Source organism: Macaca nemestrina, chromosome 2, assembly GCF_043159975.1.
Source record: "Macaca nemestrina isolate mMacNem1 chromosome 2, mMacNem.hap1, whole genome shotgun sequence".
In the NCBI taxonomy this organism is placed as follows: Eukaryota; Metazoa; Chordata; class Mammalia; order Primates; family Cercopithecidae; genus Macaca; species Macaca nemestrina.
The window spans coordinates 121,911,483-121,929,674 of NC_092126.1; the positions used below are offsets into that span (position 1 = coordinate 121,911,483).

Here is an 18,192-nt window from a genome sequence, read left to right on the forward strand (position 1 = left end):
CACATATTGTCTTTTTGTGTTTTAATTTTAGTATGACCCATTTGAGTCTTCAGATAGAATATTGGCAGAGATCAAATTTTCATTGATGGGTTTAATTGGTTTTATTTATGGATTTTAATAGGATCTTCTTTGCACTCAGACAAGAGCTGGGCCTATGATGACATTGTAGATAAGACATCAATGTTCAGTTTATTCCAGCAGTGGATTTTCTCCTCAGACTCTCCTATCCCCAGTGCAGCAGCCCATGTGACATTTCCGCAGTGGTGTAAGCATTTGGGAATTAACAGTGGGCCTACGAACTGTTTCTGCCTTTATGCTCAAGCGAACCTTTGCTTGTGCATAAAGGGGGAGTGATCTTTGTACAGTGTCATTCAGCCAGGCTGAGTAAGAATTATGGGAGAAATATTTTTGAAATTGAAATTGCCTAGACTTAGCCTCTAAGAACAGAGGGTAGGGAGGAGAGTTTTATCTCTCGTTTACTCATACTTTGGGGTGATAAAGTTTCTCCATGACTCTTCACTTAATGGCCTTTTTAATATAGTGAATTTGATTTTTGCTTCAGTGTAATTTTACCTTTCAAAATGGGTACTTTCAATGTGCATCCTATTTCAAATGCAAATATCCCCATGTATTGATGTTGGCTTGTGTTGGGCAGAATATGGCCAGACATCATTTCAGTGGGAGGTTTTTCTGGATTCAAGTAAACAAACAGAAGAAAGCACACACAGCTTTTTGGCAATGAAGTAATTTAAAACAATATCCAAAAACAGACCAAAAAGACTCTAAAACCTCAGAATAAAACTGTGACCATGATTTTCAGTGTCCAATTACCCTTTTGACAGATAAATGAGTTCCTGCTAAAGAAATATAATACACATATGCAGAGTTGTCTGAGTCCAATAGGAACATGTCTAAGTGAAAAAAAGCATAATGCAAAATTATACATGCCATATAATATAATTACATGAAATGTTTGGAAAATAGGATTGCAAGTAAATATGCCAAAACGTTAATGGTGATCCCCAGGTGGTGGAATTATAGGTTATGTTGTTTTCTGTTTATTTTTGTTTGTTTGTTTTCTTTAATGTTCTGTACTTTCCAAGTTCTCCACAAACAAGCACATGTAGGCTATGTAAGCAGAAAAACAGAAAAAAAGCTGCATTTTCTTTTCTTTTTTTTTTGAGACAGAGTCTCACTGTGTCGCCCAGTCTGGAGTGCAGTGTCTCCACCTCCTGGGTTCACCTCATTCTCCTGCCTCAGCCTTCCAAGTAGCTGGGACAATAGGCGCCCACCACCGTGCCCGGCTAATTTTTTGTATTTTTAGTAGAGACGGAGTTTCACAGTGTTAGCCAGGATGGTCTCGATCTCCTGGCCTCGTGATCTGCCCGCCTCAGCCTCCCAAAGTGCTGGGATTACAGGTGTGAGTCACTGCGCCGGCAAAAGCTGCATTTTCTAAACTTTCTTTTTTTTTTTTTTTGAGACAGAGTCTCGCCTTGTGACCCAAACCAGAGGGCAATGGTGTGATCTTGGCTCACTGCAATCTCTGTCTCTTGGGTTCAAGTGATTTCTCCTGCCATAGACTCCCAAGTAGCTGAGATTACAGGCACGTGCCACCATGCCCAGCTAATTTTTGTATTTTTAGTAGAGACGGGGTTTCACTATGTTGGCCAGGCTGACAGACTTTTTATAGTGAGCATATTTTGTGGAAACAATGAAGAAAAATCACCACCTTATTTTAAATGCAACATCAAATTAGCAGCCATCTAGGGAGACAGCATACAACCAAGAGAAAGAAGCAGGCTGTTGAAATGTTGGGAACTGGGCAGAGAGAAAGAACTCAGTCTCTGTTCCTTAGACTTGAGAAGGAACCCAGGCCCCTTACAGCGTTGAGACCTTAAGTCCATCATTTCTTCTGTTGGGTTTCACTTTCGCCGCTGAAATAAAGGGGTTGAACTAGATGACTTCTGAGGTCTCTTATAGCACAAATGTTTTGTAATTAGAATTTTACTGCCCACTGTTGACCCTGGAGAGACTTTACTGTACTCCAGGGGACAGCAGGGTGTTGAGACAAATTAAGGGTCTGTTGAAAGCTTAGAACTCCCTAGGATACTGACTGGAATATGGTTGAAGGCAATTTGCAGATTATTAAGATCTGATGTTGGAAGTAAGGAGCAATGAACAGATTGAGGTTGAAAGTTTTTTGCTGGGCGCGGTGGCTCACGCCTGTAATCCCAGCACTTTGGGAGGCCGAGGCGGGTGGATCACGAGGTCAGGAGATCGAGACCATCCTGGCTAACACGGTGAAACCCCATCTCTACTAAAAATACAAAAAATTATTAGGATGTGGTGGCGGGCGCCTGTAGTCTCAGCTACTTGGGAGGCTGAAGCAGGAGAATGGCGTGAACCCGGGAGGCGGAGCTTGCAGTGAACTGAGATTGCACACTGCACTCCAGCCTGGGCGACAGAGTGAGACTCTATCTCAAAAAAAAAAAAAAAAATTAAGTTTTTCCTCCAGATAAAAGCTAATTTTCTTGAAACTGTAATATAGTTTGTCATATAATTTTGGACTCTAAATCCCAATTTGGGAATCATTTCCCACTTTCCATTTTCTTTCTTTCTTCTTCTTCTTCTTTTTTTTTTTTTTTTTTAAGACAGTGTCACTCTGTTGCCCAGGCTGGAATGCAGTGAGCTGAGATCATGATCACTGCAACCTCCACGTCCCGGGTTCAAGTGATTCTCCTGCCTCAGCCTCCCAAATTGCTGGAATTACAGGCACCCACCATTGTGCCTGGCTAATTTTTTTTGTATCTTCAGTAGAGATGGGGGTTTCATCATGTTGGCCAGATTGGTCTCGAACTCCTGACCTCAGGTGATCCACCCCCCTCGGCCTCCCAAAATGCTGGGACTATAGTTGTGAGCCACGGCGCCTGGCCTCCCCTTTCCATTTTCACTTGCAGTTGTGCATGGAACTCAGGACTCCTCTGCTGGCTGTCTTGTTCTCTTTTCCTTCTATAAGGAACTCAAGAAGGGAATCCATAGGGCATGTTAAAGAGGAAGGTAGTGAAAGTGAGATGATGAGGCATCCTGGCTTGAAGTCATCAGTGTGGAGGTGTCTAGGAAATCAGTGGCTTAGAGACTTTATTATTCCGTGTGTAGTATTTTTTTTCCTCCCTTCTAATTAACCATTGGAGTTCTAAATTTTCTATTCTGTAGTTGGTAAGCAGTGTAGGAATTCTAGGAGAAAGCTGAAAGAGAAAGTGTCTCTTGAATAATCTTTTTTAAGAGATGGGGTTTTAAAATAACACACATGTTGCATAGTTTGAGTACCTTTAGGAATTTTTTTTTGTGAGATCTTAAACTTAGGGCAGGAAAACCACCTCCGGTCTGTCTGACATAGCAGGGACATTATAATTGCAGCTGTTGGCAAAAGAGCTCTTTGTTTCACCTGACGGTTTGAAAGAACTGATGGGATGTTTGGGCAGAGTAATACATTTTAAAAAGTGAAATGAAAGTTGACAAAATAGATTGGTTGAAGCTTGGAAGCCACGAAGTTCAAAACAGATACTTTATGAAATTCATTCTTACATCCCCACAATGAAAGAAAAGGAGCCAGAATATTGGGATTTGAATCCAATGATGTCAGATGTGACTCCTTTCTGAGTGACGTGGATTCAGCTGGGGCTGCTGCTATGTGGTAGTGCAAGCAAATCTGTCGATACTGGGTAATGGAATTTTTTTTTTTTTTTTTTTTTTTTTTTTTGAGACGGAGTCTCGCTTTGTCGCCCAGGCTGGAGTGCAGTGGCCGGATCTCAGCTCACTGCAAGCTCCGCCTCCCGGGTTTACGCCATTCTCCTGCCTCAGCCTCCCGAGTAGCTGGGACTACAGGCGCCCACCACCTCGCCCGGCTAGTTTTTTGTATTTTTAGTAGAGACGGGGTTTCACCATATTAGCCAGGATGGTCTCGATCTCCTGACCTCGTGATCCGCCCGTCTCGGCCTCCCAAAGTGCTGGGATTACAGGCTTGAGCCACCGCGCCCGGCGGGGTAATGGAATTTTTAAAATTTTTGCTCCATATACAATCAGTTTGATAAACAAAAGCAATTTTCTTTCTTTAATTGAAAAAATATAGTCAATGCACACTATAAACATTTCACAGTAGAGAAATAAAAATTAATGAACCAACCCACTTCTAGAAATGGTTATTGTTAAGCAGTTGGTGTGAGTCCTCCAGACATTTTTCTTTTGTGCCTGTGTAACCATATCCTGGGCTAAAACAGCAGGTTCTCAGATGACACTGTTTTTTTCAACATTGTTTGGTTGTAGTGTTGGTGAGAAAAAAATAAATCTATCCACGACCAAGGCCACTGTCTGAATGGAGTTTGCACGTTCTCTCCATGTCTATGTGGATTTTCTCTGGGTACTCCAGTTTCTTCCCACATCCCAAAGACGTACAGGTTAGGTGAACCGGCTTGTCTGCATAGTCCCCATGTGAGTGTGGGTGTGTGTGAGTGCACCCTGACATGGGATGGACTCCGGCTACCTGAGACCCTAAACTGGAAACATGGTGTAAATAATTATCTTGTTAAGTTGGCAAAATCTCACCAATGCTAAGCATCATAATTGCCTTAAGTAATTTTCCATTTCTTCTGGATTCATTAATGAATTACATTTTAATATCTACATAATTGCTTTAAGTAATGAATGTTAAGTGCAAAAATTCACCAAGTTAACAACAGCTACCCTCCAAAACAATAATTATTATCTTGTTTTTATTAATCTTTCTTAAATTGTATATAGGTTATATTTATTTCAGTGTTTAATATTAGACATGTTTTAGGTCTTTGGAAGTTTGCTGATGTTTTTGTGACCAGAAATATGCTGTAGGAAGTTAATTCTTGTTTGTATAAATTAGCCTGGCTGGGTGTGGTGGCTCATGCCTATAATCCCAGCACTTTGGGAGGCTGAGGCGGGTGGATCATTTGAGATCAGGAGTTTGAGACCAGCCTGCCAAACATGGTAAAACCCCATCTCTACTAAAAATACAAAAATTAGCTGGGTTTGGTGGCGGGCACCTGTAATCCCAGTTACTCGGGAGGCTGAGGCAGGAGAATTGGTTGAACCCAGGAGGCGGATGTTGCAGTGAGCCGAGATTGTGCCATTGCACTCCAGCATGGGTGACAAGAGCGAAACTCTGTCTCAAAAAATAAAATAAAATAAATAAAATTAATTAATTAGCCTATGGTAAAATTAGTCTTGTTATTCATTTTGCTTAAAGTCCCAGTCTGTAAGAACCTATAGACAACATTAAGTGATAACTTAGCTTACATACACATAAATGAGATGATATTCTGCAACTTCATAATATAGTTTCAGGAAAGATACATCAGTTGTGTTTTAGGTAATATATTACCCTTTATTTATTTATTATTTATTTATTTATTTATTTTTTGGAGACAGAGTCTCACTCCATTACCCAGGCTGGAGTGCGGTGGCGCCATCGTGGCTCACTGCAACCTCTGCCTCCTGGGTTCAAGCAATTCTTGTGCCTCAGCCTCCTGAGGAGCTGCTGAAATTACAGTCGTGCACCACCATACCTGACTAGTTTTTGTATTTTTAGTAGAGATGGGGTTTTGCTATGTTGGTTAGGCTGGTATCTAACTCCTGACCCCAGGTAATCCACTCGCCTCGGCCTCCCAAAGTGCTGGGATTACAGGCATGAGCCACTGTGCCCGGCCTACCCTTCCTTTAATTCTTTATGCCCTTGAACCAAAAAATAAAGTGATTGGCTTGGATGTGCAATAGCTAGGTTATGTACTTTCTTCATACGTATGCATTTTATTCAGCTAAAGAAAAAACCACTATTAGATAAAGCCTAACTGTATAAATGAGGCAGATGACGTGAAATTTGATTATCTTATTTGGAAATGAATTATGCTGTGATAGAAAATTTACTCTGTGTATGCTCTGATATATTTTCATAATTATGTTTGAGAAATTGGCAATTTAGAATTATCTGCCAACCTTTTCATCTTCTCCAGTGTCAAGTTCAAGGTCTTCATCTGGCTGCATCAATGTTGTTTGAAAAATACAGAATGGAACAATCTCAGTTAGGTTTGCCCAATTTAATGGTTTAGGTTATATCCTTTTCTGAATTCAAGATGCCCTTCTCTTTAGACCTTACCCTCGATCAATACACATGCCACTGGACTGCTCTAATATAATCACAAGTCTAGAATAGCACTACTCTTTGAAAGTGACTTTGCTCATTAAATTAAAATGCCTATCTCATGCTTTGCTTTTTATGTTTAAAAAATAAACTCACAGTCCCAGCTACTTGAGAGGCAGGCTGAGGTGGGAGGATTACTTGCAACCAGGAGTTCAAGTACATAGTGAGACCCTATCTCTCTCTAAAGAAAAAAAAAGAAAAGAAAGAAAAGACTAAACATTTTAAATAATGTGGGAAATGATAGTAGATTGAGTACCTGTATTTACTTTTTCTCCCTCCCCAAACCAGTCTAGAATAACAGTGGATTGTTTATATACACAAACACACCCTTTCAAGGACAAACAGAACAGGAGAAGAAAAAACACAATAAAACACTTTAGGCTGAAAATCCAGTGGGTGAGAGCTAACTGATTAAGCAGATGTAGGAAGGCAGAATTCAGAGATGGGAAGCAGATAATCTCATTGGGTCTCAATTTACATCACAGAACCCCTGGAAGGTTCCAGTATTGGCAGTACCAGGTGCTGTCCCCAGAGTGGGGTGAAGGTCAAGCAGTTGCAAGTCTGTTTAAGAAGCAGTCAGATCCCCAAATCTCCCATGTCCATGAAAATTATTCCTGCCCTCCTCCCTCTAGCAAAAAGACATAAGTTTATTTTCTGGAGAGGGTCAAACAGTCTTTAGGCTGGGGAATGCAGGCATATTTGAAAACATGTACCTAATATACATGAAGACCCCACTCCCTCCCTAGCTTCCTTCTTCGTCTCAACTGCCAGAATTCTGGCAGTCAGGCTTCAGACTTTTCAGGCAGAAGATTAGAAGATTATTTTAGGGGAATCTGTCCAGCCTAAGAGGAAAGAGCTAAAGGTTTGTCCAGTAAAACAGCTGTGTAGGGTCATCCGGTAAAATAAAGCCCACAGTAGATAAACCCCAGGACACTCACCCAGAGGTTCCAGTCAACTTTTGATGCTCCACTCTTGAATATGGGCTGATAACCAAGGGTCACCAGACTCCTACAGGACTCATTTTTCTTTCTTATTTAAATGTTTTCATTGGATTTGGACTTCGTTTTTCTTACTTTTTTTTTTTTTTTTTTTTTTTGGCGATGGAGTTTTGCTCTTGTTGCCCAGACTGGAGTGCAGTGGTGTGATCTCGGCTCATCGCAACCTCTGCCCCCCGGGTTCAAGTGATTCTCCTGCCTCAGCCTCCCGAGTAGCTGGGATTACAGGCATGCACCACCACGCTCAGCTAATTTTTTGTATTTTTAGTAGAGATGGAGTTTCTCCATGTTGATCAGGCTGGTCTCAAACTCCCGACCTCAGGTGATCCGCCTGCCTTAGCCTCCCAGAGTGCTGGGATTACAGGCATGAGCCACCACACCCTGCCAGACTTCATTTTTTTTTTTTTTTTTTGAGATGGAGTCTCGCTCTGTCACCCAGGCTGGAGTGCATTGGCCGGATCTCAGCTCACTGCAAGCTCCGCCTCCCGGGTTCACGCCATTCTCCTGCCTCAGCCTCCTGAGTAGCTGGGACTACAGGCGCCTGCCACCTCGCCCGGCTAAGTTTTTGTATTTTTAGTAGAGACGGGGTTTCACTGTGTTAGCCAGGATGGTCTCGATCTCCTGACCTCGTGATCCGCCCGTCTCGGCCTCCCAAAGTGCTGGGATTACAGGCTTGAGCCACTGCGCCCGGCCCAGACTTCATTTTTTTAAGGATTATGTAGACATAACTAGTCTGATCAGATATTAGCTTATATATTTTGGTAGCTCTTTATTATTATTATTACTATTTGAGACAGAGTCTTGCTCCGTCACCCAGGCTGGAGTGCAGTGGTGCAATCTTGGCTCACTGCAGCCTCCACCTCCTGGGTTCAAGCGATTCTCCTGCCTCAGCCTCCTGAGTAGCTGGGATTACAGGCGCCCACTACCATGCTTGCCTGATTTTTGTATGTTTAGTAGAGATGGAGTTTCACCATGTTGCCCAGGCTGGGTTTGAACTCCTGACCTCAGGTGATCCACCCACCTCAGCCTCCCATAGTGCTGGAGTTACAGGCGTGAGCCACTGTTCCTGGTAGCCCTTTATTTTTATACCTAAGAACTAGTTTACTTTTTCTCAATGTTCAATACTTACCTTTGGTAAAAATTTGCCACGTTCTTCCTCATCTGTTTCTGAAGCGTTAGAGTTTCACCTGCTTGGTGTAAGTTACTCTTTCATTGTCCTCCTGTGGATATGTTTTGTAGGACTCTCTGCTTTTTCTAAATTTCACTGCTCACATCCCACAACATTATCTTCCCATAATTCTGGCAAAAAGGAGACCTGGGATACCTCTGAAGTGTGGCCCTTAAATCCCAGTTCCTGTTCCTACCTGACTCCCACCAAGAAAGACTTTTAACACGAAGTGACCAAAACAAATAGGAAAAAAAAAGGAACGATCAGGAAGCAGAAGGTATGCAGTGAGAAGAATGCTTTAGACACTTGAGAAAGATTATCTTTTGTCTTCTCAGAGAGATAAGAAATGGTATTACATTCAGGGTGCTATTAAGGAAGAAAAAGAATAGAAAAAAGTACATACAAATAAAAAAAATAACAGTAGACAACTATTTAGAAGGGCTGAAAGATAAAAGAAATGCTCTTTAAAAAAAAGAAAAGCGAAATACAGAAATTAGTTGGGCATGGTGGTGCACATCTGTAGTCCCAGCTACAGGTGTGCACCACCTGTAGAGGCTGAGGTGATAGGATTGCTTGAGCTCAGGAGGTCGAGGCTATAGTGAGTGGTGACCATGCCACTGCACTCCGGCCTGGGTGACAGGGTGAGAACCTGTCTCAAAAACAAAACAAAACAAAAAGAGAGCAGAAAATTAAAAAGATAAAATTACAGGAGCAGTCCAGGAAGTCCAACATTGAAAAAATAGGAGTTTCAGTAAAAGAAAGCAGAAGGCATGAAGGGGAAGAAATAATGACCTAACAATACAATAAAATGCCAAAGAACTTAAGGAGATTAGTTTTTAGTTTGAAAGGACTGAGTGCTCAGCATGAGGGATGAAAACAGATACATGAAAGTCACAAACTGAGGTCATAGAGAAGATCCTGAAAGCTTCTGGGAAAATAGCAACAAAAAATGGATCAAGAATCATTATGATTAGCTGTGTGTGGTGGCGTGCAGCTGTAGTCCCAGCTACTTGTAAGGCTGGGGTGACAGGATCTCTTGAGCTCAGGAATCCGAGGTGACAGTGGGCTGTGATCACGCCACCACACTCCAGCCTGGGTGCAAAGCAAGACCCTATCTCTTAAAAAAAAAAAAAAAAAAAAAAAAAAGGCATCAATATGCTTGAACCTTTAACAGCAGCACTATAAACTAGAAGACGCCCAAATATTTATTTACAATTCTGAAGAAAGGCTGGGCGCAGTGGCTCACGCCTGTAATCCCAATACTTTGAGAGGCCGAGGCAGGCAGATCACCTGATGTCAGGAGTTTGAGACCAGCCTGGCCAATATGGTAAAACCCCATCTCGACTAAAAATACAAAAATTAGCCGGGTGCGGTGGCACATGCCTATAATCCCAGCTGCTTGGAGGCTGAGGCAGGAGAACCGCTTGAACCTAGGAGGCAGAGATTGCAGTGAGCTAAGATCGCGTCACTGCACTCCAGCCTGGGCGACAGAGGGAGTCTCCGTCTCACAGTAAGTAAGTAAGTAAATAAATAAATAAAAATAAAACTCTGAAGAAAATGTATTCCCAACTTAAAATTCCACATCAACACTAGCTATAAATCAAGTATAAGGGAAGGATAAAGACATCCTTATATATGCAAAGTTTCAAAAAAATGTATCTCTTGTTCTCCTTTTTAAAGCCAACAGAGGGCTTGGCGCTGTGGCTCACGCCTGTAATCCCAGCACTTTGGGAGGCCGAGGTGGGCGGATCACGAGGTCAGGAGATTGAGACCATCCTGACTAACACAGTGAAACCCCATCTCTACTAAAGATACAAAAAAATTAGCCAGGCGTTATGGTGGGCGCCTGTAGTCCCAGCTACTTGGGAGGCTGAGGCAGGAGAATGGCGTGAACCCGGGAGGCAGAGTTTGCAGTGAGCCAAAATCGCGCCACTGCACTCCAGCCTGCGCGATAGAGTGAGACTCCAACTCCAAAAAAAAAAAAAAGCCAACAGAGGGTACACTCTGCCAAAAACAAGGGAATTATGCACAAAAAACGAAGGTAGGGGATACAAAATGGGGTTTAGTACGACAAAGGCAAAAGCATCTCTAGGATGAGGATGAAAGGAGGTCCCGGGATGCCAGCTTTGCAGCAGTGTAGGGACCGCCAGTCCTGCTTGGAGCAGATTGTTGGACTCTGGAAGATACTCTTCAAAAGATAAAACTGACACAGCTGTGTATCTGAGTGTGTTGAAAGAAGGCTTGGATGGAGACTTTCAAGTTGAATAGAAAACCGAAAAAAGACTACACGTTGCTGTAAAGGAAAAGTAAGCATGGCTCTAGCTCAGTTGTGAATATTATGTACTTAAGGTAAACATGAATATTGTACCAAATAAAATTATAATGATGTCAGGAGGATTAGGGACAGGATGTGTGAGATGAGGTCAGGATTGTGAAAGAGAACTTAATCCTCATCTTCCATAATGGGAAATCTACAGATAATGCCTAAAAATGAAAACTCAAGCCATGACAGTATGAGCATTCCCCCATTGTCAAAAGATCAGCTGAGAGACTTGAATGTGGCTGTCTTAGGGGAGCAGAGAATGGCTCTGTCACCTGGTAGCAGGAGTGAGGGGTGTCATGGGACTGCCAGTTATAATTTAAGAAAGTGAGTTACTCTTGAAATTATGTTTTTATATAACTTTAGTAAAAATAAAAGCACATTAAAAAAATAAAGTTTTAAAATTACTATGCTTGGCCAGGTGTGGTGGCTCATACCTGTAATCCCAGCACTTTTGGAGGCCGAAGCTGGTGGATCACTTGAGGTCAAGAGTTTGAGATCAGCCTGGCCAACACAGTGAAACCCCATCTCTCCTAAAAATACAAAAATTATCTGGGCATGGTGTCGCATGCCTGTAGTCCCAGCTACTCAGGAGGCGGAGGCAGGAGAATCTCTTGAAGCCAGGAGGTGGAGGTTTCAGTGAGCCAAGACGGCACCACTGCACTCCAGCCTGGGTGACTGAGTGAGACTCCATCTCAAAAATAAAATAACTTAATACAGTATTTTATCAATTCTAAATGCAGTTTTTCACAATTTTTGTATCACTGAAATTAGGATGCATCTAAAATCTACATTGTCTTAGGTTTAATGAAATATGATAGGTCAAGATTTTTGTATTGATTCTTATTTGTGGATGACATGAGTGTAACTTTTTTTTTTTTTTTTTTTTTAAGATTGCAGGCTTAAGTCTGCCTCTTCCTCCCAAAAAATTGATTGGTAACATGGATCGTGAATTCATAGCTGAGAGGCAGAAAGGTCTTCAGAACTATCTCAACGTGATCACCACAAATCATATCTTGTCTAATTGTGAGCTGGTTAAGAAGTTTTTAGATCCAAACAACTATTCCGCAAACTACACTGGTAAGCAAAGGAATCTGTGAGCTGTGGTCACATGGCTAAAGAGGCTGGAGATAACATGTGGGAGAAACGCTTTCTCAAAATGGGGATATGTATATATCTGTTATAGTGTATTATGAATTTACTAAGATTTTCTTGATTGTAGTTTACTGTAGATGTGTAAGAAGAAAATAATTTACTTCCAAAATGTTTGTAAAGTCTGCACAGAAAAATATGGAAGATAAATTATTGTATGTGTGCTTATACTCTTGCCTTTGTTGTCTTCTCTGACAGAACAGAGAGTGAGTACTCTACAATAGGCCAGACGCGATGGCTCACGCCTGTAATCCCAGCACTTTGAGAGGGCAAGGCAGGTGGATTGCCTGAGGTCAGGAGTTTGAGACCAGCCTGGCCAACATGGTGAAACCCTGTCTCTACTAAAAATAAAAAAATTAGCCAGGCATGGCGGCACATGCCTGTAATCCTAGCTACTCGGGAGGCTGAGGCAGGATAATCCCTTGAACCCGGGAGGCGGAGGTTGCAGTGAGCTGAGATAGTGCCACTGCACTCTAGCCTAGGCAACAGAGCAAGACTCCATCTTAAAAATAATAATAATAATAATAAATCCACAGTAACGTGTACAGTAATTTTTTATATTACTTTTGACCTCTAATCAACACCTTGTACACACAATAATCTTAATTTGATTTGTATTTGGCTCTGTTTTTGTATTTACGATATGTTGTGTGTTTCTGTTTTTTTCTGGGAATTTACTTTAAACACAGTCAGAAGGGTCCTTTCTGTGTCTTCCTATTTGCTCCCTGAGACCCACTCAGTGCAAAGCATAGGAGGTCATTCTCTTCCAGATCTTTCCTGGATCAGGGCAGCCACTAAGGGACTGTGGTTGAAAGGGCTTCTCTTCCAGTACCGATTACACTCAAAGCTGGCATCAATAACCTAAGCCTGATGTCAGCAGAATGAGAAACTAAATATTTAATACATTCTGCTGTCACTTTGAAAAGAACAATAGAAACGTTGTTTCACCTGATTTATTAAAGAGAAACCATGCTTTAGTGACTTCCTGAGTGGAACTATGGATATTGTTAATTTACTTGCTAAGAGAATACACCATATCAGATATTTGAGTCTTTAAAACATTGCTTTTGAAGTAATTAGAGAGAGGCACTTTTATTCCTATTTCACTTTTATTTATTTATTCATACCCATTCATTCACCAAAATATCCCTGTTTCAGAGAGGGAAACAGATGTCTACTTGGCAGGCACCAAGTTTTTCTCCACAGTAGAATCACCTGGGGAGCATTAAAAAAATTTCTCATGCCCAGGCTGCGTGCATGCTGATTAAATCAGAGTCTCTGTGGGTGGAGCTTGTAGTCTGTGAAGCTTCCCAAGTGATTCCAATATGGAGCCAAGTTTGAAAACCACAGCCCTTGAGGCTTGTGACTCACAGTGTGGTTCTCTGACCAGCAGCATTGGCATCACTGGGGGCTTGTCGAAGGTGCAGAATTCAATCCTCATCCCAGACTTCCTGAATCAGGATCTGATTTTAACAAGGTCCCCAGGTGATTTGCATGCACATTAAACCATGAGAAGCCTTGCGCTAGGATGTACCTGCCATTTCCTAGCTGAAGTGCTGTGCAGGGCTAAGGAAAATGCCTTTCTACAGTGTAACCAAGAGAAGAAAAGTTTATTTCAAACTCACACTTACTATAAGTTACCAAATGGAGCACTGAATTGTTACAAGGATTCCATTCTTGCCTCCACTTGTTTTTTTGTTCAGGGAAGAGAAAAAATAGCACAGATAGGACTGGGGCTCTAGGGACAGCTTGAATTCTGTCAAAGTAGCATCTTTTGTGGCTTTCATTTCTCAATGTTTCACCTTGATTGCTCCCAAAATTGTCAGACAGCAGGCCATCTGGACTGACTTGTCAAATCAGCCCTAACCCAGGCCCACTCAGTGGTTTATCTCCCTCATTCCCTGCGAGTGCCTGCTAATGTTCTTCTGAGGGCAAGCATGAAGGTGTAGTGTATGTATAATGATGCCTTTTGTTTGTTTGTTTGTTTGTTTGTTTGTTTTTTGTTTTGAGACGGAGTCTTGCTTTGTCGCCCAGGCTGGAGTGCAGTGGCCGGATCTCAGCTCACTGCAAGCTCCGCCTCCCGGGTTTACGCCATTCTCCTGCCTCAGCCTCCCGAGTAGCTGGGACTACAGGCGCCCACCACCTCGCCCGGCTAGTTTTTTGTATTTTTAGTAGAGACGGGGTTTCACCATATTAGCCAGGATGGTCTCGATCTCCTGACCTCGTGATCCGCCCGTCTCGGCCTCCCAAAGTGCTGGGATTACAGGCTTGAGCCACCGCGCCCGGCCGCCTTTTGTTCAACAAATGTGATGTGTGCTGGGTGTTGGGGATGCAGGCACAAATAAATGTGTTCCTTGCTCTCAGGGAGCTGGCACCAGAAGTGCATTGAGTCCCATGGGGTCAGAACTAAAAGGGATCTTAGAGCAGATGTATCATGTCTAACCCTCTCTTTTCATAAATGAGTTCAACTAAGGCCCCCAGAGAGGGAGGGCCCTAGCCAGGATTGCACATTTGTGTGACTTTAGTCTGGTCTGAGCGTTTAAGTTAAAATGCTTTGTGGCTCCTAGAAGGTTGTCTATTCTGACAGTTGTCGATTCTCTGCTTTTTTCTATACCTGCCCCACATGCTGTTATTGTCTTTGATCTCCACTCCCCCTTCCCACCCCCAGGCCTCCAGCATGGTAGAGGATCAGGAGTCCAAAGCAGATGTGGGCAGGGGTATAAAAAGACCATCAGAAACTCCTGCCAGAACCTGTGCTGGCCGCTGTTCAGAGGGCATAATCCTGGAATGAAACAATGGGTGATGGATGCTGTTTTCAGAGAGACATTGGTTTATATCCCCCTTTGAATGAAATTTCAGAGTTTGTCTAGCCTCGAGGCTGATGCACCAGCCACCTCAGGAAAAGGAAACATAGGCCACCACCTCCATGCCAGCTTGACTGGACCATTCCTGAGATTCACAGCATGGCCCAGAAGCATCCCCTGCATGCCTCTCACCTTGTGGCACTTCTCTAAGCAGGGCCGCTTTCCCCCTGTTGTTTTTTGAGCAAGGGTCTCACTCTGTTACCCAGGCTGGAGTGCAGTGGCGCTATCCCAGCTCTGTGCACCCATTACCTTCTGGGTTCAAGTGATCCTTGCACCCCAGCCTCCTGAGTAGCTGGGATTACAAGTGCACACCACCATGCCCAGCTAAGTTTTAAATTGTTTGTAGAGAGGGGGTTTTGCTATGTTGACTAGGCTGGTCTCGAACTCTTAAGCTCAAACAATCTGCCCGCCTCGGCCTCCCAAAGTGCTGGGATTACAGGCATCAGCCACTGTGCCTGGCCCACTTTTCCCTTTTAATATGGATAATGTCTCCACCTCTTCTCATTTTCCACATGGTCTGCAGTCACCACCCAGCTTCATTTCAGCAGGATTTGAGTTCTGTGTTCAAGTGGTGGCCAGAATCAGCAGAGCACTTTTCCTGGTCCTTGCTCTGACAGAGGGTGAGGGTGCGTTGTTAGAGGGGGACTGTGATGGCATTCTATTCCCAGAGGATGGTTAACCAGGAGCTCTCAGGACATTGGCAGCTTCCTCCTCTCTTACCTGGGTCCCCAGCCTGGGACTGCTGGGACTTTCTTTCTTTTCCAGGTTTTCTCCAGAAGAGCCAATCCTCAGAAAGGAAATGTAGGCCCTTGTTCTTCTGTGAGGGAGTTGTGAGGTGTTCATTTGAATTAGAAAGTCTAATTGACAGTCAGCTGTTGTACAGGGAAAACAGGTATCTCCTGTCCATGAGATGTTTGTCTCACACATATATCTCCCTTACATTTTTTTTTTTTTTTTTTTTTGAGACAGAGTCTCACTCTGTTGGGCAGGCTGGAGTGCTGTGGCATGGTCTTGGTTCATTGCAACCTCAGCCTCCCAATTCAAGTGATTCTCCCGCCTCAGCCTCCCGAGTAGCTGGGATTACAGGCACTTGCTACGACACCCAGCTAATTTTTTCTATTTTTAGTAGAGATGGGGGTTTCACCATGTTGGCCAGGCTGGTCTCGAACTCCTGACCTTGTGATCCGCCCACCTCGGCCTCCCAAAGCGCTGGGGTTACAGGCATGAGCCACTGCGCCCAGCCTACAATATTCATCTTTTTAACAAGGTACTTCTATCATTTAAAAGCCTCACTGCACTGTAGCCATCTTCCCGCCTCAGTCCTCATACCCTCTTGGAGTAAGGGGGTTTTAATGTCCATGCAAAAGTCATTTGGACCAGAAATCAAGAGGCCTGTATCCTGGTCCCAGCTTTGTCATTAGCAGCATTTCCTCTCTGTGGGCCCACATCTTGACCTATAAAACAAGAGGCTGGGGAGCGGGGAATGGACCAGGGAGTGCTGAAGTTACCTTTTAGGCCTAAAGCCCCAGGAATCCCTTGAAAAGGTAGGACAGTAGTGGACTCAGGATATAAAAAGGGAGAGAGCGGGGAAAGAGGACTATATTTAGATCAACAGCGGGGTATTTGGTGAGGTTGCAGGCCTCTCTGCAGTGCAACCTGCTATAGTGGACTGGGGGTCTGAACCCCAGCTCCAGTCCTAGAGGAGTCAGTGTTTGTTCCCTGCTCACAATGGGGGCGCCTGGTACAACTGAGCTCTGTGGGAAGCACAGGATGGACTTGAAGGCTGTGTTCTCCATTTCCTGTCTCCAGTTTGTTTATCAGCACTTTCTGAGCATGCAGTTTTTCCACGTGTCAGTCAGTTCCTGTGTCAGAACTAGAGGGCAGATGCCTTCCTTCTCATGGATTTCATGTTCTAATGGGAGAGAGTTTCCACATCTGCTGAACATGATTGAACCCTTGGTTCCTGCTTCGTCAGATACTTACTGAGTATCTACTGTGTGCCAGGTGCTATGTATACAGCAAGGAGGAAAGAATAATTCCCCCACTTCCTACTGCATGACAGTTACACCAGGAGATTGACAGGTGATGGCTGTGGCAGAGTAAATGTTAGGGAGCACCTTGGGGAAGGGGGCGGGGGCACGGATGATCCACACCTAAAGATGAAGGAAGGCTTTCCAGAAGAGGTCATTCCTACACTGAGACTTGAGGGGTGAGTAGAAGGTACCCTGGCTGAGAGGCAGTGGCCAGTGCTCTGGGCAGAGCAGCTTGAGAAGATATATCCTGGCTTTACCCAGATATACCCTTCCAACCACAGCATACAGTCTAGGTGGAATAGAGTAGTCCTAATAGAGGACATTCACAGGGTAACCCCGTAAGAGAGGGACACATAGAGCACTAGAAATGTACAGAGGAAAGAAAGAGGGAGGGAGAGAGAGAGTCCTGGCTAATGGAGCAGAACATCTGGGCTGAGTCTGGGCCAGATGGAAAATGCTGAGGGAATGGGGACAGGCCAGTGTTTAGGGGCCATGGTAGGCAAATCTCAGTGTGCAGAGAGATCCCACACACTGTGGGAGATAAAGCCAGAAAGGTAGGTTAAAGCCAGAGGTTGGTTGAACACTAGGTTTATAAGTTTGGTCTTGATTTGGCAAGGAAGTGGGGAACCAGTAAAGGCTTCTAAGCAAAGGAGTAGATGTTTAGGATTGAAGTGTGTTGCCCGAGTCTGGGGAAGGAGGGGATTATTATTTGGCACATGATAGTCATGCAGTTTATTTGACAGTAAATCACAGTTCAGTGGGAAGAAATTGTCCTTTCTCCAATTCCCTAACCCCTAAGTGAAAAAGGCTATTTCACAGTCCTCAGTTTATCAGTAAGAAATCCAGTGTGTTCCATCTGTTCACAGCTATTTCCCCTATTCCTAAAACAATGTGTAGCACATAGTAGCATACAGTAGATATTGCTGAATAATGATTTTGTGGGGAATTCCGTGTCACTGTCAATCTTTTAGAATGACATTATACACATTAGAGAATTATTTTTCATGCTCCTTCTCAAAGTTGATGTGAATGATTTTCACTTAATTTCCTTTTAAGTTTCTTTATGTTCGAGTTACTTTGGAAATACTAAAAGCACTTTATATTAACATGAATTATAGAAGAGGTACAAAGTCCCAGTGTTGATAATGAAAGTCTGTGTGTTTCTGCTGCACCCAGATCTTCCAGATGGTTTGTCACACTGGGGTAGTTAGAACAAATGTGAATGGAGCCAGTTTTGTATTTGGTCATCACATGTTTTCTTCTGAGTTGATGCTATTGACACTTTACATATTGAGTCAGTAAACAAATAGCTAGTAAATTGTTTTTTTCCCTGATCTCTTAACTCAAAATGTACTATAAAACATATCCAAATGATATTGTCTGCCAAGCTCTTGACATGTGAATTCCAAACAAGGTCATTTTGACATATGGAGA

The 18,192-nt window shown here is 43.2% G+C and overlaps 1 protein-coding gene across 11 annotated transcripts in view; it reads left to right on the plus strand.

The window, feature by feature from the left end:
• LOC105482885 (PX domain containing serine/threonine kinase like) overlaps nt 1–18,192 on the plus strand; it is a 97,922-nt gene that overhangs the window by 41,353 nt on the left and 38,377 nt on the right. For all 11 annotated transcript variants that reach the window (XM_024793242.2, XM_011743355.3, XM_011743364.3 and 8 more), the window contains one exon: nt 11,603–11,789. In XM_024793242.2, the coding sequence (XP_024649010.1) occupies nt 11,603–11,789 (187 nt within the window). The remainder of the gene's footprint in view (nt 1–11,602; nt 11,790–18,192) is intronic.